The following is a 20,767-nucleotide window of genomic DNA, read 5'->3' on the forward strand; positions in this document are numbered from 1 at the left end:
AAACGCCTCGAATGAGAAGCGACGGCAAACGACGACGAAACGTACACGCGGCACTGCATCGCCGCGCTCCGTGACGAAGCGTGAGTCCCGAATACATTTGAGCCACTCAGCCGGAATGGAGTTCAGGCGCGGAGGCAGTCACTTAGCGAAAGCAGACGCAGCACAAGAGACAGGGAGCTCAGAGAGAGACGGAGAACAACGCACAGCTCAGCGGACGACCCATCTCGCTGACGGCCGGACCACCCGCACAAAAAAGGGGAAACACCTATCCCTGTGGAAGCGAGGAAAGACAGGATGAAAAACAAACCGGCCTCTGCGAACGGCTCTGAAGAAGGACAATTCCATCACGCGTCGTCGAGGTGCTCGCTCGACGCGCCCGGGCTTCCAGAGGGGGCGGGCGCCGTGCGGATCAAAATTTCAACTTCTTGGTCGAGACCTACGTACGTGTCGCTGCAGATGTACAGCGTCAGCGCGAAGGCCGCGTCGGGAATGTCCGGCGCAGAGAATCTGAAAAAAGATGGAAAATGCAAAATCGAAGACGCAAGTGAAGTGGCAGCGAGCTCGCAACATGCCAGACTCAGGCGAAACATCCCGGAGCGCCGCCATCGGGAGCGGGGATAAGGCAGTCCGCAGCGAGACAATCATCCGCCGCTTCTCGGTGCGCACATTTAGTCGCGATACATTCTCAAGACGCGAAGAGGAATCGAATCTCGCACCAGCGTGAAAACCCCCTCCTGCGTACGCGCAGGAGTATAAATATGCATCCTCTCTTTATTCGTTAATAGACACAAGAGCGTCATTACGCGCATGCCAAATTGCTGATGTTTGCGGTATTGGCGGCGCTGTAAGACGCCTGCCGCCGAAGGGAGACTGGAATACTTCCAAGTGTGCGGCAGGCACTTCATACTGGGATCCGCCTTGCCTTGGGTAACCTCTACACACCCCCACAGCTACACGAATGCATGGCAACAGAAACAAAGCTGACTAAATGCGCGTCTTGGACCCTAAAACGTGAACGAGAGCTTCATTCTCAGAGTGCTAAGTCGCAGGACTCACTCGAAGCTCGCCTCTGTGCGGCCGCGGGAAATGTGCACGCGGCGCAGCGCAATAAGCTCGTCGACTTCCTCGTCGGCGTCGCCAAGCAGAAGGAACCTGAAAAAAAACCGCCGATTCTTCTGTGCTCTTCGACCAACACAGGGCCGTCGAAGGACGCACGCGTCGCTCGCGGATCGAGTTCAGAGACCCCGTAAGTTGCAGAAAAAGACTGGAGCAACGCTTGAAAAGGAGCGTTGACGAGGAGGAATCAAGTCTCTACCAGGTTTAGGTTCCACGAGGGGCCTAAAAAAACTCGAGATTTCCATGCAAGACACGAACCTAGTGAGACGCAGGAAGCAGAGAAAAAACCCCGTGCGACGTGCACATCGAAAAGCAGAGGAAAAAACTCCAAAAGTGCGGGCACGCGAGAGAGGAAAAAAAGTCTGCGGGAAGGTACGGGCTCTATGGCCCGAAAGTCGCATCGCCTGTCACGTCTGCATGGCAGCAAAAACAAACGTGGCTCTGCTTACCAGCCGGCAGTTTTCTGTTTGTGAAAGCGGGGGGTGTAGGCGACGTGCGGCAGCTTGTTGGCGTACGACAGCCCAACTTCGAGATGAAGGTCGACGCCGGGGTCAACCAAATGAACGAGTTCTTCTTCGTCGTCTACAGTCAGAAAAAACCATCGCGACACGCCGTCCTCGCTCTCGCGCGCTTCGGTCCCTGTCTTCAGCCTCAAGATTCTTGTCGGCTCTCTCTCCCCACGGTGCTTCTTCATGTTAAGTAACTAAACACTTCATACCGTTCAGAAAACGATGTTTCACTCCAAGCAAGACGTACTGGAGTTACAGCTGAAAGCAGGACGTATTAAATTAGGCGCCTTATTCGATTCCAGTTAGCGAGTTATCACCCCCACTTTCGCGTCAGCTGCTTCGCTGCGTGTGCCTCGCTCGGGCATGTCCGCTTGACGCTGATCGCATCGACACAGGTGTGCGCCAACCGTTTTCTTCTGTCCTCGTGTCCTCCCCATAAATCCCTCGCGCCGCGCGAGAGGTCACCGTTTTCTCGAAGGCTCACGTGTCCGCTTTCTTCCACGCGCCACGCAACCCCCGCAGAAGTCTTCTTTGCTTACCTCTGAAGCGCCGCTGCGGCACCACGCGCTCGAACACGACTTCCTCCTCTTCGTCTTCGACAGCCGCCGCGCCCTCTAGCCCCTGGCGCTCCGCGGGAAGCTTGACAAACAAGCGAGAGCGCACGCGCAGGCGAGGGAACTTCTTGAGCGTCTCGCACACGTCCTGAGTCTGCCGGTCTGTCAGCCCGGCCTGCAGCAGCGGACTCATGGGGAACTCGTGCTCGACTAGCTGGAGATCAAGAAGACACACTCACACAGGCAGAGACCTGAAAAGGAAACACGCATGCAGAAAAACGTGTGACGCCCCAAGTTGAGGGGATGAACTGCGCGCCTGGCGAGGCTCGAGCAGCATTCTTTTCTGTGAACCGCCGCCGCGATGCGCCAGAGTTTCGAATGACGCCGCTCGCCCTCCCCCCTCCTCGGCCTGCGAAGCGGCAGCCTCAGTCCGAGCGGGTGATCTCACCCCAGCGAGCGACCGCACACGGAGCTCCTCCAAGCGGCGAAGCACGTCGAAGTCGGCATGCGACAGATGCGGGAGATTCCGCAGCGACGATCGCACAGGATGTGTGCCTTGAGTGAGGCACTGAAGAAGAAGAATGATGTGCAGCGCGTAGCTCAGCTGCGCCTCCTCCGTGCAAATGTCAAGCATGGCCTGTAAGCGAAGCACGCACGTGCGGAGCGGAGATTCAGAAACGGAAGGCGAGACAAACACACAGAATCCTGAATAAAATCCACGCAGGGGATATCGCAGGCGTCGCAAGCCGATTGCTGGCAGCAGCGCCAGCCTCCTTCCCGTCCTCTATCCAGTGAAAAAGGCAGTTCTCTTCCACGAGCGATGCCGCGAGGGCGAAGAGGCGATGGCGGCAAACACAAACGAAAAAACACTTTGGAGACAATCGCATGCAGAGTCAAACGGACACGCTGGCGAACCGCGCCTCAATTTTCTAGCCGCGGCGCCCGACACGGCTCGCGCTTGCTCACCTGGAGAATTCGCATCGAGTTGTCAAGCGCAGACTTCAAGTCCGTCTTATAGTCAGCAATGGGCACAGGGAGCGAAAAGAGCTGGGCCTGCAGCAGCAAGAAAGTTTTGGTATGCGCCGAGTCGACGGTAGACGGGTCGATGGGGAAGGGACAAATTTGACAGAAATCGGAATTCAAATTGTCTTCGTTGTGTCTGCAAAACCGCGACAGCAGAGTCCACGCGTGAAACGAAATTTCAAAAAAGAAAAGGATCAGAGAGGGCGAAGAGGCGCAGGCGCGTGGATAGGGGTAGTGACAGATTTATTGACCGATGAGGACACAGAAGCGAATCGCCAGGCACGCACAGACACAAAGCAGCTGGACTGCATACAAATATATATATATATATATATATATATATATGATTATACTACATTCATTTTTAGGAGACGATGGCTCGGGAAAGATATGCATACCACGGACGCAGCAAGCAAAGAACGGCACCTGTCGATGAATATGAATGCGTGGACGAATATTCGCGCATACGCGAGTATGCGGAGCACTCTATGAATATTGAATACCTATATATTTGTATATATATATATTTATATGCATCACCTCAATATATGTGTGTATGTATGTGTATGTATTCCGCTGCCGCTGTCTGTGTCTCTGCGCATGTGCGTAACTGAGACGCTGACCTGACGGGCATTTGACTGAATTCAGGCACGTCGGCGAGGAGTTTGACGATTGAGACAAAGTTGAGTTTTTGTTTTCCCTCTTGTTTCTCCTCGGGGCTGATGGGTCTGAGCGCCTCGACGAGCATTTTCGCGGTTTTCGGCGAGATGTAGTTCACGCAGGCAACGCGGCCCAGCGCGGTGCTTTCAAGGACCGGCTCGAGCGGGGCGGGCTCCGTCTCTTCGTCCTCGAAGATGTCGCGGCCGCCGCGCTTCCTCCCAGTCCCCCTTCGCGGCTTGACGGCTGCGCCGGCTGTCTCTTCTTCACCTAGAGCCAGCTGCTCCCGCACGGCCTGCGCCTCTTCGCCGTCTGCCTCCTCCTCGCCGCGACTCGCATCCGCCTCCGCAAGACTCTGCCACAGGGCAGCTTGTTCCTCCGCCGTGGGGAAGCGCAGCGCGATCGCGCGCGCCTCCAGCAGCTCGTCGAGTGCCTCGCAGACCGCCTTGTCCACGAATGCGGCAATCGCCGCGCGCCGCCTGCGAGCCGCGGACTCCGGTCGCCCGCCAGCGCCGAACGAGCTAGTCATGTCCTGAATCATCAGTGCTGGGTCGTAGTACGACGGATTCGACGTCACGCGCCTGGCGGGAACATTCGGAAAAACAAAGGAAACCAAAGTGGTCTGAGCAGACTGAGTGGCGGTCGCTGTGACGCTGGCGAAGGCAGGAGAACGCCACACAGTCCAGCTGCGAATTGCGTGAACCCGCGACGCGTTACTCGGGACCGCGTGCGGAGAAAGCCGCGAGACATGCATCTGTTTCTGAGTCCGCGACAGACTTTCAAGACGCGGGGACTAGCGGAGAGCGGCGCTCGCGCTTCGCCTGCCAGCTCCACAGCGAGGCGCCGCATTTTGAGAAGGGAGGAATCCGAGTGGGGAGAAAAAATTTTGGCTCGCTGAGCGCCAGCGCGTCTCGCTGTTTACCTGAAGAAGTAAGTCCAGGTCAGGTATTCTATAGCTTGCTGCTTTGTCTGAATCGTGCCGCCGACGATTTCTGCGTTGAGGTGCTCTGCGAGCACGCGAAGCAGGCAAGACTCGACTGGGAACGGCTGATAGAGGAAGCGCTTGTAAAAATTCTTTTTGCTCTCCTGACACAGAATGACCGCGACGGCTTGGTTGTCGAACTGTGGGCGCCCTGCGCGTCCAATCATCTGCGTGTGCAGCGAGAAAAAAACGAAAAAAACGCGAAAATCGCGGAGTCATGCACACTCAAACAGGTGGGGAATAGCCGGGCAGACGCATGCAACAGAGGCGCAGCAGAGACAAGGGAAGAAGAGAGAATGCGTCCCGCCCAGAAAAACTCGAGCGGCCGCGCCAGGCCTTCTCCAACCAACGAAGCGCAGGACAGAGCGAGGAACGAGAGGCTCAGGCACGCTGATAAAACGAAATAAAGAGGACCGCGCCATGGACGCCGCACTCCACTCCAGTCCCTCTAGCCTTTCGGCTGTGTGGTGCGCGCCTGCGTCGCGTCCAGGCACAGCGCCAGGACTCGGTCGCTCGAGCCGTAAAAGAAGTATATATGCCTGTGCGTCCGCGAGAAGACCCTCAGCTGTCTCATTGAGTTTCCAACTCTGCTCATTTCCCGGTGAAGGAACACTCTTCTTAGAAACGGCTTTCCTTTGTGGCTCTCTCACCTGGAGGAGGTCCGTAATAGGGAAGTCGACGTAGCGCTTCGTCTCGCCGTCGTAGTACTCCGTGCCCTGGCGGAGGAAAAAGCACCGCAAGGAACAGACGCAATGATATTACTGTGCCGTCAGGGGCGTTCGACTGGGGCCGGACTAGCGGTAGAAAGCATGTAAATTAACGACTACACTCACGGACTCATCACTGGAATAGGCAAGTGCTAGAGAGCCACGCAATTCGTGGCAGCCGCTCAACCAGCACCTCAGTGACGCCATCGCCCGCCGCCATCCAGCGCCCGTTTTCGCGATCACACAACAGCTTGCGCCTAGAGACGAGTTGACAGGGAGGCGTTTTTGAATGGATTTTCACGCGCACGCCCCCGCTGCTCGGCGGCACAGGCGCCCGGGGGAGAGCGTTCGCCGCTCGCGCAGTTCGCTTGTCTCGCGTTTTTTTCTTTTTCTTCAGCTTTACCTTGACGACAACGAGCCGCGCAGGCAAGTTCATTCCCCACGCCAGCGTCGCCGTCGCGACAAGCACGCGAACGAAGCCCCGCTCGAAGAGCCGCGCGGAGACAGCGCGGTCGTTGGGCGAGAGCCCCGCGTGGTGGATCGCCACGCCGTGCTGCAGCGTTGTGCGCAGCGAGGCGTCCTACATTGCAGAGGCAAACAGAACGCATCGGGTGCCGCCCGGAGACGTGGAACGCAGAGCATCTCGAAACACGCTCCTCGAAAAAACAGCGAACGGCAAGGTACGCTTGAGCACGCGCTCGCCTTCACCTTCCACCCCCACACGCGCGGGGATAGAGATCTGCGTATCTATGCACGTGGCTGTCGCCCCGATGAGCAATGGGAGAGAAAATTTTATTCCAAAATTATTTTTACTATATACTAATTATACGGTTTCATGAAATAATTTATTTTAAAGTGGGAGAAAATAAAAATTCCTCTGACATAAAAATTTTATTGATAGAAAATAGAGGAAAATCAAAAGAACAAATAGCTGTATATTTATGATAGATGAGATTCAAGATCAAAACCAGGCGTCTAACCTTGTAGTACATTCTCCACAGAGAAAAGTGTAATTTGCAAAAATCTAGGAAGTCCATTTGAGGAAGCGTGACAGGGAATAATTACAGAGTAGCGCGGCGCCTTCTGTCGTCTACGTGTGGCAGATGCTGCCTCCCCCTCCCCGTTGGCGGCTTGTCTGCTGGCGCAGACACACGCGTATCTGTATGGCACACGGGAGCTACAGAAACTGTCATCCGTTTGCAGGTCTGAGGAAAACGCACCTGGACGCTCTCGACTGTGCGGAGGAACTCCTGAGTCTCCTCAGGCCGCACGTCAAGGAAGAGCTCGCCAGCCTCCTCGTGCTGAGTGTGGAGCAGCGCGACGAGCTCGTTGGCCGTCCGCCGCGTCTGTCTGCGCGAGGCGACAAACACAAGCGAAGGCCGCAGCGCCGTCGGCGAGAACGGCCGCGGCGCGTCGCCCAGAGAAGCCGATGAAGAAGAAGAGGAAGAAGAGCAGGAGGACGAGGAAGAAGAGGGAGGCGGAGAAGGCGAGGTGCTGTAGACGCCGTTGAGGATCTCGGGCGACGCAGCGATCTCCTCCGGCGAGAGCGCGGGCGTGGCGTGCGTCAGAAGCGCGTCAAACACCGGTTTGTTCATGGCGTTCATTCGTGGGCAGTAGTGCTTTTGCGGGAAGCCTGGAAAATACGGGGGAAAAACTGGAAAAAATCATCCTCAGCCACGAGCACGCGACGGCGGCCACTCGGATGCCACCCTAAAACACTGAACTCCTCGCGATGCCTTGACGGCCTCTGGTTTTTGAACACTCTCACGCGCGCGATTTGTTTGGCACCCGTCTCGGTGAATCCAACAGCTTTCGTGCTTCCCTCACCCTGAATGTGCACGGTGCAAGGCACCGGTCTGACGGCTGGCTTGAAGTTGAAGAGGCCGATTTTCCCAATGCCCAGCCACGCGGCGACATCCGTGGCGTTCGCAAGAGCCGTCGAGAGGCCGACGAGGCGAATCGGCTGATCCGTTTGGCTGCTCACGTAGCGCATGCGACTCACGATCGCCTCGAGCACCGGTCCTGAAAAAAACGAAAAAAACCCGCGGCCTTATGCTAGCCGCATCCGCAGACTGGACTCTCTCAACGGGACAGCCACCAAGTCGAACGCTCTAGCACAGGCGCATTCACCTACATGCACTCGAGTAAATCCACACTACGTGTGCGTAGACGCTCATGCAGATATACGACAAAGGAGAAAACATCCATGCAAGGCAAACACGGAGAGCGAGGAAGCGAGCGCAGACGCACCTCTTTCTTGTCCGAGGAGGTGAATTTCGTCGATGACGATGAGCCCGATCTGCTGAACAAACGTCCGCTGCCTCCACTGACGCGAAAGGCCATCCCACTTCTCAGGCGTGCAAACGAAAATGTCTGCCTTCCAAAAGTCGCGCGTGTTCTCGGCCGCCGCATCGGCGGTGAACTCGGCGACGCGCTTGTTCAGCTTGCCTTCGAAGCGAGCTTTCCTGCGAGAAAGATCGTGCGCACGCGCGACAGGAGCGGGCAAATTCAGGCGCCAGGCGCCAGGCAACAGGCGGCAGGCGCCAGGCAACAGGTGGCAGGCCTGCCCTCGTGGCTCGAGAGGCTGTGAGAAGGGAGACGCGTGGGGGAACAGCGAGCCACAGACGGGCTCTGCCGCCGCGGCAGCTGTGGCTAGCGCACTGTCTGCTGCAGACATATGCGAGATGTCCGTGAACCTGACTGCGATCTCTTCACAGCCCGCGCAGAGACGTTCAAGGCAGCCCGCGATCTTCTCCAGGTGGCACTCTCACCGCGCATGAAACTCTCGGGTCCGCAGCAAGAGAGACGCGAGGCGTAACGCCGCTCTCTCTCGCGCACGCAGTGGAGAAATGGAGAAGACGCACCGGCTTACCAGTCTTCCATGCGCTCGGCCGCCAAGGCCTTGAGCGGCGCAATGTACACAATCTTCCGCTTCGGCGAGGTGGCGAACAATCGAAGCATCGCGAGCTCTGCCACAATGGTCTTCCCACTACCTGCAAAACGGCCATCGAAATGGACAAGTCCGGGCGCCCAAGCGTAGAGACCGCGCGCGTGCGCATGCGCATGAGTGCATGCATGTACGCGTATACTAGACACATGTAGATGGGAGCGTGTACGCCCCTGGACAGCTTTGCAGTCTACGCCAGCACGCACACACAAAGATTCTTCTGAATTCATTCTCAGGTATACGAATAAACACGCATCCAAGATGCTACGGAGAAACGCCTGTCCAGCGGGCACGCCCAGAGGCCTCGGTAGAAGAAGACATCTTTCTCATCACGCAAAAATACATACAACTACACGAAAGATACATGCGAATGCGGACTAAATGCATACAGGTGCTGGAGAGCGAGGTAGGAATGCCGGGCTCCCGCGAGGAGGAGCAGATTCTCGCGCAAGGTGAGCGCATTTCGAGCAAATCTGTAAGCACCCAGCTCGATTTGGAGCAGGACTCCACCAGCTCTCTGGCGCTGCGTCTCGTGTGTTCCGGGACCCGCACGCCGACTCATGCGTCTGCCCCCTTCCTAGGCTCTGGGTGCGACTCTTAGTGACTTTTCTCCCTCCCCCTCGCTTCGTCTATAAGTTCACATCTCGCTGGAAGTTCTTTTTGGCGCGTTCCTTCGCCTTGCCTGTCGGGGCGCCGAGCAGCACGTTGTAGTTGGTGTGGTAGCACACGTGGAAAGTCTGCGTCTGGATGGGGTTGAAGTACGTAAAGTTGTAAAGCTCCTCGAACTGCCGGTTGTTCAGCGCTGCACACATGCAATGCGACAAAAACAAAACACCAAGATACGTAAGAAAAGGCGCTACCGTGTTACTTTCTACAGATACACACATATACACATACATACATATACATACATACATATAAACATACATATATATATATGTCCAGGCAAGGATGCGAATGTGGGGGACACCAACCTTAAGGAAAACATACACATGCGCACATGTACATACGTGAATAAAACGTGGTAGACGACAGAAAGCGTCAACGCTCCGAACAAAGTGACGCAATCAGCCTCGGAAAAATACCTATCCATCTGGGCATACGCGTGCATACAGAATAGGACGGCAGGCGCAAACTCGGGGTTTCCCGCGCACACTGGCGCGGGAAACCCCGATCGAGCTCAAACAAATACATATACTTATATTTTTATATGTGGAGATGTGTGTGTAAAGATATGTGGTGGCGCCAACACGTCGAAGACGAGGGCATTTTGAGGCTTACCTGTGCGCGGCAGCGGATGCAAGTCGAGGAGCTCGGTGTGCGCGTGGCGTTTATCCGGAAGCAGACAGTGGTGAAGCGAGAAGATGTGATGGAAGGCGACTCCCACCCAGCGATCAGAAATGACGTTGATGTGGAACTGACTCGGCAGCGGCTCATGCAGCGGAATCGCAACCGAAACCTCGACCGGGGTGCGCCTGAGAGGGCCGCGCAAAAACGAATACGTCCTTGTCCAAACGCCACAATGCCGCCCGCCTATTTACTTTTCCCTCTGCGTGATTGCATAAGGATTTACACCAAACTGGATGCATATATATATATGCATCTGGACCTCCCACCGAACAAATACATTATATATCAACATATCTATATATATATATATCTACATACAGGTACGCATATATATATATATATATATATATATATATATATATGGAAATACTTTGCCCCAGCGGCGCACGCCTTACGTGTTTTCCCTGTGGAGAGTCACTTCCTCGGTGTGCAGCAGCTGCGCGGAGTCGACGTCCTCCACCCAAATGTGGAACAGTTCGCCCGTCCCGTGCCACCAGGCCGACCAGACAAACTCCTCCGAGAAGGCCAGCGAAAGCGAAACGCGCAGAATCGAGGCCGTTATCGGCTGAAAACGAACGCACAGACGTCGCAGCCGGCCGTATGTCTACTGGAACTTCAGAGGGAACTCGCGCTCTACGCCACACTTGAGCTCGGCGTCTGGCTCGACGTGGATACTTAACTGGGGCCTTGAGTCCAAATGGATTGGTGCATCCGTCTGTGCCATCCAGTGCCGTCCAGGCCTCATTTACTCGCGCGCTGCCGCTCGCAGGCCCCCGAGCGGCGTGCGCGGTTGTTCGCCTCCCCCCAGAACCTCATCGGACTTGTCTCACTCGCTGATCGAGATCTCGGCGGCGCTCCGCGCCGCCGAAGCAGCAGCAGAAATCGCCTTTTTTCTTTTATTACCTGAATGACGGCGTCGACCTCGAGGTCGGGAACCATGCGCACTGCCAGCGCGATGTCTTGTCCGTCGGCTTTGCTCGCAACCAGCCCGCTTATTTCACTCGCTCCCATGTCGCGCAGCCGACTCAGCGGGAACTTGATCTTCTCGAGGCGTTTCACGGCGCTCTCGCGCAGCACCAGGCGGTTTTGGCGGCCCTGCATGCGCGCACAGCTCCCCAAACGACGGTAGATACAAGCAAAGAGACTCGTGGACGCACAGACACGCGCATGCTGGCACATGAATGACGCGCTATCAATCAATAAATCTCCGTCGATTTCAATGCAACGGCATCCGGTCTCGATCAACTACGCAATCGTGTGCACCGAACGTGGCGGCGGGGCCCGCGTGAAAGCACGGTGGCGTCTAACGCGACTCTCCCAGACAACTCTTTTAGCTTATATATATGTATATATATGCATATACGTATGTATGCAGTGTAGCTATATATATATATAATATTTGTTTGTGGAGTGAGCGGTCGATTGGCCTCACTTGCATTTGGTTGGCTTGCGGGATGAGCTGCTGTCTGCGTTTCTGCGGGTCGGCCTGGAAGCAGTTCGGGTTGCAAAAGTGCCGCAGAATGTGGTCCGAAGCCCAGAAGCCGCGCTCAATCGCCTTCGTCCACTCCAGCAGCTTCTCGGCAGTCGAGAACCGCGAGTGCGCCAGGCACGTGACGAAGAGAGCTCGGAAGAGGCGCCCGACGTTCTGAAGACCGACACAAAACGCGAACCCGACGCTGAGCCCACCTCCGCAGGCAGCCAGAGAGACCCCGGGAAAGAACTCGAAACAGCCAGGGCGGGGTAGGGCTCTGGCAGGCGTCCCCAAGGCTGCGCCTGTGTGTTCAAGTTCTTTGTTTTGTTTGCGACATCGCGATCGCCTGCTGCTTACCGAGCTGATGTAGTTTGAGTCTGCGCAGAGGGAGAAAGACTGGAGACTCGCGTTCGACAGAGACGCCTGGAGCAGCGTAGACACCTTGCACGCCGGAGTGTCTACATCGCCGCGGAACGGAATCCGGCAGATGTCTCGGCGTCGCAGGTTTGACAGCTCGCTGGTCTCGTCCTCCCGAACCTGGAAAAACAAAGCACGCGCAACGCCAGCAGGAAGTTCAAAAATGCTCTCTGATCCTTCGGGTCCCCGAACCTGGAAAAAAAAGATATAAATATGCATCTGCATATATATATATATATATATATATATATATATATATATATATATATATATATATACACGTATGTGCCGCATGCCTGCTCTGCGAAATAGTTCCGCGTATTACCTTAATGCTCTCAAACTCGCTAGCGGAGCCGATGATTCTCAAGATGTCGGCGTCATCGAGAAACTCATTTTCGAGCTCTTCTCGGAACGTCTTGGCGGTCTCGTAGTCCACGTAGTAGCGCGAGGCCATGCGGCCGAGGTCCGTCGGGGCGAGCCGCTGCGTCGTGCGATTGAAGCGGATCAACCGCGCGTCGTGCAGTTTATTTGCGGCCTGAAAATAAAAAAACAGGGACAGTGCGAAACACCCATACGCATCCCGTGGCTGCCAACCGTACACACCGGCAGCGCAGAAGGACACACCTGCGCAGAGAGGCCGACACGTCTCTGCAGACGTTTCCCTGTGGACAGCGAGGTCGATTCGTGTGTTTGTCAAGACCGCGTTAAACGCCGGATAAACGTCTACGCAAATGCGAATGATTCGCTAAAAAGCCTTTAGTAGAGATCTCATTTCGCAGAAATGTTTACTTGCAAAATGAGAGTTCGGCGCATGCCGCTGAGGCTGGGGTCGGCTAGCACGTCCTGCACGTTCATGCCGTACTGCGTCGGACTTCTGTAGAAAAAACGCAAAAAACTTGGGAAAAAATGAAAATGAAACCCGCGAGACGCCAGCGAGCGTGCTCCCGTCTTCGGCAATATACCCACATAACATAACGCGTTCGCTGCGTGGCCGCGCTTAGAAGCTGCATGCGCATGTATATCTATATACAGACAAATATATACACATTCAGATATACATATATGTACATGTGTGAGGGAAAAGGGTCCGCGGACACACACGCAAGCCAGGCATGCAGAGGTGCACATGTGGATTTTACGCACACGAGGAAGCAGGTAAGCGCATCAGAACGAGCCGCCAGAGACGCCGGTCCCGCTCAAAGCATCCGTGCATGCCTCCCGCATGCATGCATCCGGGCTGCGGGGTACCTGTACATGCGGATGAAGAGGAATGTGTATCGGAGCCAGTCGGTAGCTTCTTCGACTGTCGTCACAGTGCCCATGGCGATTTCGGCGTTGAGCGCGTTCGGAAGATTCTCCAAAAACTGGCTGTCAACAGGCATCGAGTGCGTGAGCAGACGCAAGTAGCGATGCAGCCGCGCCTCGCCTCCCGTGATGAGAACTGCGGAGCCCTTGGTGTCGTATTGCGGGCGACCCGCGCGACCAAAAATCTGCAGCACGTCCAAAATGCCTGAAAGCAAACACACGGACAAAAAAAGCAGAATACGAGCCTTGCTGCTTCGTCACTCGTCCCACGCAGCCATCCCATGGTACCACCATAAACATATCAAGACATACGCCTATATATACGTATATATATATATGTATATATAGATACATATATATATATATATATGTACATATATACATATATATATGCGTAGGAATATGAGTAAGTCGGGGCGGACAGAGTGAGAGCCGTGCCGGAAGAAGGTGCGGAGGTCTGCGTTGGTGTCGCGTTTGGATTCACGCGTTTCAATAATTTTAAAGATTAGAGAGGACGGCATTCAAAGCGCCCCGTTTGCGTCTGCCTCGAATACGTAGAAGCGGCGCCGCAACGTTCGCACAACGTAAACGGACTGACGGCGAAGCCGCAGAGAGCGCCGGCACGCATGCAAAAAAGCAGTTGCCGAGCTGAAGCCCAGGTCGCTTGCTCGGTTCTTGTGTGCTTGAAAGTATTATTCTACGATTTTTCTCAGTTTCTAGATCTACGCACCGAGGTCCCGGAAACCGCCAGCCTTGGAGTCGAAGACGTTCGTGCCTTTGATCACGACAGCACGCGCGGGAAGGTTCACTCCCCAGGCCAGCGTCGCGGTGCAGCACAGCACGCGAACTGCTCCTAAGAAGAAGCGGAAAGAAATACACGCCAGAAAAAAAAACACACACTCGTGGACTCCTGGCTGTAGACCCTTAACGACTCGGCATCAAAATTATTCAAAGGCGCTCTCAGAAATCATCCCACACCGTAAATTCTGAACTCTGAATCTGACGAGCGCGTTGATGCGCGGCTAAGAGGACGGACTCCCCCGAGAGAAGACGCAGATACATACGTAGACGAGGTCTGGCGCAAGAGTTGCAAAATGGATAAGCAGGCAAACGCCTACGTCACGGTGCATCGCTCTCATCTCTAGCCTTGGCTGCACCTCTGAGACGCCAGCAGATAACGCAGCACACAGGATCCTTTCATTCTTACGCGGAGAGCGGCAGCGAGACCCCCACAACCGCGCCACCGCCTCACACGCGTTTTGGAAACGTAAAAACAGACACTTCGAGCTGTCGTTCGCGCGTCCAGCCAGGCTCGCCCGTTGCGACAGCCTGGCGCACGCCCCAGACGGCGAGGAGGCACGACCGCCACAGGCGCGGGCGCAAAACACAGTGCGAGACAAAGAAACGAGGGAGGTGAGGGGACTGGCCTGCGCACAGACGGTCTGTAGTTCGAGAGTCTACGGTATAACGTGTGACGCACCGGTGCGGAAGAGTTTTTCTGCCAGGAGGCGATCCGCGCGGAGGAGGCCCGCGTGGTGAACTGCAAATCCGTTTGGAAAGAGCGACTGCAGCTCGCGACTCCGCGACTTGGAGACCTGCGAGGCGAGCTGCCGGTGGCTGGCGCTCTCTTGCGCCTGACACAGAAACGCCCGCGCACGCCTTGCGATACCACGTCGATAGAACAACAGGAACCCACACGCGCGTCCCTGAACGCTCCTATGTAGTGCATACAGCGATCCCGTGTAATCTCACACGCAGGAGGCGGCGCCAATATGGACTCCACATGGATGCGTGTGTACATGCCCATACAGAAATGTACCCATATTCCTATACATATATATGTATAGTTATACGAGTCACGGAGACAGAGGCACGTTCATTAGCGTATGTGCGCTAGTGCATGTGAACGCGAATGAGGATACATGTCGATATCGATGTGTGCAGCAGTCGCCTGGAGGCTGGAGGCGGACCTGGGCGATGAAAAGGCCGAGCTGATTTTTCGATTGCGCCTGTCGGATGAGAAAATCCGCCGTCGCCACGGTCTCGCCGCGCGCGTGGACGAAGACGAGCACTTGGTGACTGTTTTTCACGGCCTCAATCACTTTCGCGTAGCAGAGTTCGTTCATGATTTGCTTCTGCTTGTTCATCTCCTTCTCTGTCACGCCAATGAACGTCTGCTCCAGCGGGATCGGCCGGTGCTCACTTCCAAAGGAAAACGCCATCGACGGCTCCACGCGCAAAAACGCCGCCACCTCGTCCCTGGAAAGCGCATGCAAGAAAGCAAAAACCTGCATCTACGTAAGAATTCAAGTATATATATACAAATCTTGAATAAATCGGAGAAACATGGAAGAGCAGACACGTGTGCACGCATACTGCTCAGTCTGCTCTCTACTCAGCGCATTGCGCAGGGCCACTTCGTGCGTTGATCTCTCCTGTGGCTCGCGCTCTCTGCGCACAGCCGAGTCTGCGAGCCTCTTTTTTCTTGCGGGTTCGCTCGCGCGCGTCGTGCTCTGGAGCCCACGCGCATGTGGCGGCTGAGCCGCGATACCTTTTTTCGGTAAACTTCGTTTTTACCAGTTGGGGAGAGTCGCAGATATGCCGACGAGTCGCGTGTGTGTCTGAGACGTTTCGACGTGTCGCAGGATGCGCGCGACGATCGCCTCGAGGACTGGGCCCCGCTCATCGTCGAGGAGGTGGATTTCGTCGATGATAAGGCACTTGACGACGCTCATCAGGCTCCGCTCCTCCTCCTCGGCTTGCTCGCCCGTGCCCAAGTTGCTGTGTTTTGCGTTGCGCGTCAAAATGTCCCACTTTTCCGGCACGGTGACGATCACGTGGGCGCGCTCGAGCTCCTGGCGAGACAAAGACATGTCGCCAGTCATCTCGCGCACCGTAAGACCCAGCTCGCCAAGCACCGGCGTGAATTTCTCCACAACTTCGGTGACCAGCGACTTCATCGGCGCGATGTACACCACCTTGAAGAGCCGTGCCGACGGCGGCGCGAACGACTCGCCTCCAGGGCTCGCCCCGGGCTCCGCCTCCACGCGAGGCGGCGGCCGGCGCGCGCCCGGGGCGAGCCGCAGGTCCCGGTGCTCGTACATCTGCTGCAGAATCGTGAGCACTGCGACGTTTGTCTTGCCCGCGCCCGTCGGCGCCGAGACTAGCATCGACTTCCCGCTCAGGAAGGCAGCCTCATACACCGCGGACTGCAAGGCGTTCAGGTGCGACGTCGACTTGAAGCACACGCGCGCCCACGCCGGCAGCGCCGAAATCGGAATCAGAGAGGCCTGTGGGACCTGCGGAGCGAACGGAGAAAGGGCGGCAGGCTCGAAGTCCTCAAACGCTCTCGACGCTACCCAACGGGCAAAAAGAAAACAGACGCGGCCGTCCAGCCTACCCCAGACGCTGAGACGAGACGCGTGCACGCAGACGCCTCCGTGGCCTTGGACGCAAGTATATGTGCACACATCCAAAACGAAAACGTACACGAGGATCCATCTGAATGTTCACGTGCACCGAATCGTATATGCATACGCATATAAGTATGTATGTATGAATGCTTGCATAAATGGGTGGATGAATATGCACATGAGCCGTCGCAGGCATGCATACGAGGCAAGCGGCACGGAGCGAGAAAGCTCTGCGGAGGGCGCGAGCCGCGCCGAGGGCACGCAAACGCAAGGCGCGAAGGCAAACAGGCAGCGCCCTGGGCAAGTCAAATCAAGCAAAGCAACACGCAGCAAGATCTGAAAGTCTCGGACCTTCTTAGGCTCGGGAGAGGGCACGAAGACTTCCTCGTACTTCACGCCGTGGCGTCTGACTGCTCCGCGCGGAAGCGACGCGGGTGCCACCAGAAAATCGTCCCTCGTCTTCTTGTAACACAGTCCGTCGCCGCCTCGCCCTGAGCGAGGGCAAAAAAAAAAACAGACACCGCACTCAGCACCTCGGGAAAGCCTTACGCCGCATATAGATTTATTTATATATATATATGTGGAGAGAGCCGTATACAGTTGGTGCGTTGTTCTACAGGTGTTCGAGAAAACGACTCTGCGTTCCTTTTTAACACATATTTTCTGCAGTTCGCTGGGCCTGGGTTTCGACCGAGGGAGCGGCACCTCCACGCGCAGCAAACCACACTCCCTTCTCGCAAGGCGCCTGCGAGACGCGTACATCATTTGCGAAAAACGTCGCGTTACAGCGACAGGCCGTGAGTTGCAGCAGACACCGCTCAGTCCCATCTCCGTATAGGGCTCGAACGTTTTGGCTCGCGCGTCAGCGTCTGTGGAGTGTCTGCGACCTCCGTCGACGAGTGACTTGCTTTCCAGCAGAGAGCAATGGCGAGTACCCGTCGTCAGCCCACGCGCGGGGGCGGGAAGGGAGGCTGCACGCTCCTTGACTGCGCCCGCTTCACTCACCAAGGCCTACGTCGCCTTTGCCGCCTCGGCGATTCGCAGGCCGGTCAAAACCGGCGGCGAGCAGCACCTCGGTGATGGCCTCTTCGAGCGATTCGCCGTCTTGCGCAGCCGCGGCCGCCGTGTCTCGGGAGCCTGTAGCTTTTCTGCTGTCGGCTTCGCGACGCGCTTCCTGCCGCCGCCGGCGCTCCTGCTCCTTCTGCTGCAGGCGACTCAGCAGCGCCTCGCTCTTGCACTTTATCGAGACCTGAGGGGCGCCACACCAAGCAGACGCGCAGGGAAACAGACGGCAGTCCAGCAGGCACGCGCATGCCAGGCGAAGGCTCCCGATGCATCCGCGGGCTTCGCGGCCCTGTGGGGGGGAGGGGGGGGGGCAGGGGGGGGGGGAACAGGTGCGCGGAACTAGGCACTGCTGTCAGAGACTGAAGATATGTCTCTAGATGGCGCGTCTTTGGCGAAGGGCATTCGCTAGGCAGGGCACGCAGGCCGACGCAGAGAAGAGGTACCGCGAGGCATTTACGGAGCGTTCTAGAAAGGGGCATAAGAGGCAGCAGACGAAACGCAGAGCTGCATCATGAAGCGGACTTCTCCGCATCCTTGTGCCTATCTTTTTCCATCACTCGGCGAATGCACGTATAGGTTTGCGTGGATATGTGTTGAGCTGCGCAGAGAGGTAATCCTGTCCAGTCTTCGGCGTGCGTGTGCAGGCGTCGTGGGAAGTTCTTCTCGCCCCCCTGCGTACCGTCGCTCCAACCAGCTGCGCGCCGACGCGAGCGAGGCCCTGCGCGTGTGCGTGCTTCTCCCGCGTCTTCTGGTCATGTCGCAGCTGCTCGAGCTCTTTGAGAAGGAGAGGGATGTTTGCAAAGAGACAGTCCAGCGCGTGCACCGCCTTCAGGCCGAGGAGGCTGAAGAGCTCGTTCTCGATCGTGGCCTGCTCCTCGGACGACGAAGACGACGACGCCGAAGTAGCAGAGTGCGACGAAAGAACGGCGAGCACGGCGGCCATGAGCACTAAGAGCAAGAAAGTGCGCACGCGCAACGCCGACAAGATGAAAGCGAAAAACGAAGCAGCGTCAAAGGAACGGGAAAAAGGGCCGTCCCCATCATCCACGGAGAGCAAGAGCTCATTGCGCGTAGCCCCTGTGGCCAAGTCTGCTCCTTCCTCTTTTTTTGTCGTGTTCTGCTTGGATTCGCCTGAGCCCCGCGTGGCTCCAGACACCCTTCACACACGTTCCACGCTGTCTTCTCTCGCCCTCACCACCTGCCTGCTGCTGTAGCGTCTCCTACTCCTGTCGCCATCTTTCCGCCACGCATTTCGCGCCGTCCCCGTGCCTTACCGACTGCTTGGCTCGCGCACTCGTCGCGCTCCTCGGGACTCATCTCCTCCTCGCTTTTGTCGCCGCCCTGCGACACAAACCAGCAGACTTCGCGAAGCCACGCAAGAGAGACAGCAGGCCCTGTAGAAGAAGAAGAAAACGGAAACGAAGCTGGCGCGGCAGCGGCGGACGAGGCTTGAGCTGCAGTTGGCGCGGATGCTGCAGAGGGCGCTGGCGGAGGCAGAGCAGGGGGGGAGAATGGATCGCGAGGGGATTGAAAGGAGACGCAGACAGAGGAAGAAAGTTCTTCGCGGTCTGTGTAGGGCCTGTCCCCGCTTCCCCAAGAGGCCTTTGCTTGGCGACAGGAGACACATAATCTCTCACGTCGCCCATCAACTCGTGCAACTCGTCCGCAGCTTCCTCGTCGGCGCTCGCCAAGCTCCGCCTGCGTGCGCGCTGTCCGGCGCCGCCACGGCAGCTCCGCAGCCAGGCACAGGGGTACGGCTCGTCGTCAAGCAGATCTCGCAGGCCCTCTCGGTCTCTTCCGCCCTCGAGGAGAAGGTCTTCCAGCCATCCCGACGTAAGAACACAGCTCAGAGCGTCCTCCTCCTCCTCTCCGCCGTCGCTGCCGTCTCCGCTGTCTTCGCTGCCTACTCCGTCGCTCTCTGCAGCGCCGGCGACGAGGCCTGCGGCGTATGGACCCCGCAGCGCGTCGTCCACGGAGTGTACATACACCGCGCGCTCCCAGACGAGGTGTGCGTCGGTGAGCAGCAGCTCCTTGGCGCTCTTCACGAGTGCGCGGAAGTACTCCTCTCCCCTTGCCTCGGGCAGCAAGTCAGCGAGCGTGCCCAGCAGCTCAACGGAGACTTCTTTCTCCTCGGCCGACGAGGAGAGGTGCGACGTGACAGTGTCGTACACGATTTCCGCAGTAAAGGCAGCGTCCTGATCGGCGCCTATCGACTGCTTCACGAGGGCGCAGAACGCAGCGAAGGTGCCGGCGGTCTCACCGTCGTCTCGCGCGGCGCGCGTCAGCCCTCCTGCGTCGCTGACCTCCTCTCGCGAGACACCCAACGCCGCGAGGAGCGCGGGAGACTCCAGCGCAAACGTCTTCACGCTGGAGGAGAAGCGTGATGGAGAAAAAGCCGAAACGATGCGCTGCTGCGCGACGGGAAAGGCCGCCAAGCGCACTGATCTCGAGCTTGGAGGCCCGGCTGCAGGCGGCGGCGCAGAGCGAGGGATTTCGGCGCGTTCCTGTGAACGGCCGGGGCGGCTCCGAGCGGAGTGAGGCAGAGGCGGACGAGGAAGCGCCGCGAAGGACGCCAGGAAGGCCTGCCGCTCGCGCAGCGCGGCGCTCAGGCGCGCGGCGTCTTCCGCTACCCGCGCACTCGGCCGATCGGAGTCGACCGCGTTCGCCTCCAGGCGACAGCCCAGGGCAGGCGGTGTCGCGGAGCGCTGGCTGAAACTGCGAGAGTCATCCGCGACGCCAAACGAGCTTCCGTCGGAGAGAAGGCCCTGCGTCGGCGACGCGCGGGCCTTCGCCTGCCGCAGTCGCACGAGCTCGTCTGTAAATCGCGAGAACAAAGGATGGGAGGGGGATGAGGGGGAGCGCGCAGGCACAGAGCACGCCGAAGAAACGGAGTTTGAGGACGAAGCGGCAGAAGATGAGGAAGAAGAAGCAGAAGATGAGGAAGAAGCAGCAGAAGATGAGGAAGAAGCAGCAGAAGATGAGGAAAAAGAGGAGCGAGCCGGACGATACGACGACGATGTTGCGCTCATCTTGTAGCAAAAAGGCAAACACCAAGGCTATGAGGAAGGCGCAATCGGCACCAAGTCGTAATACAAGTTGATGCAACTGACGACACACAGCATGTCGCGCACGACGGCTGCAGGCGTAGACGATAGAAGAACGGGAGTTCGGCGACAGCGCCTGTGTCTTGAGGCAAGAGAGAAGAAGGAGACAAGCCGGCCGGTATCACGCGGGAAACCAAAAAAAAAGGA

At 57.1% G+C, this 20,767-nt stretch overlaps 1 protein-coding gene across 1 annotated transcript; it reads right to left on the reverse strand.

Moving 5' to 3' along the window:
- Positions 1 to 344: 344 nt before the first annotated feature.
- Positions 345 to 20,545, reverse strand: BESB_003810 (putative activating signal cointegrator 1 complex subunit 3; the record flags this gene model as incomplete). Its single annotated transcript, XM_029359136.1, has 32 exons — positions 345 to 507; positions 1,057 to 1,152; positions 1,566 to 1,698; positions 2,165 to 2,393; positions 2,628 to 2,816; positions 3,146 to 3,338; positions 3,826 to 4,440; positions 4,782 to 5,008; positions 5,492 to 5,557; positions 5,952 to 6,128; positions 6,769 to 7,181; positions 7,376 to 7,570; positions 7,799 to 8,013; positions 8,421 to 8,541; positions 9,178 to 9,297; positions 9,777 to 9,970; positions 10,241 to 10,410; positions 10,749 to 10,940; positions 11,278 to 11,490; positions 11,674 to 11,853; positions 12,059 to 12,268; positions 12,523 to 12,607; positions 12,982 to 13,243; positions 13,769 to 13,891; positions 14,519 to 14,672; positions 15,009 to 15,297; positions 15,616 to 16,337; positions 16,803 to 16,942; positions 17,457 to 17,700; positions 18,196 to 18,464; positions 18,791 to 18,857; positions 19,154 to 20,545. The coding sequence occupies 32 exons, from the start codon at positions 20,543 to 20,545 to the stop codon at positions 345 to 347; spliced, it is 8,058 nt and encodes a 2,685-aa protein (XP_029222049.1).
- Between the last annotated feature and the right edge of the window lie 222 nt (positions 20,546 to 20,767).

This window comes from Besnoitia besnoiti, chromosome I (assembly GCF_002563875.1).
Source record: "Besnoitia besnoiti strain Bb-Ger1 chromosome I, whole genome shotgun sequence".
In the NCBI taxonomy this organism is placed as follows: Eukaryota; Apicomplexa; class Conoidasida; order Eucoccidiorida; family Sarcocystidae; genus Besnoitia; species Besnoitia besnoiti.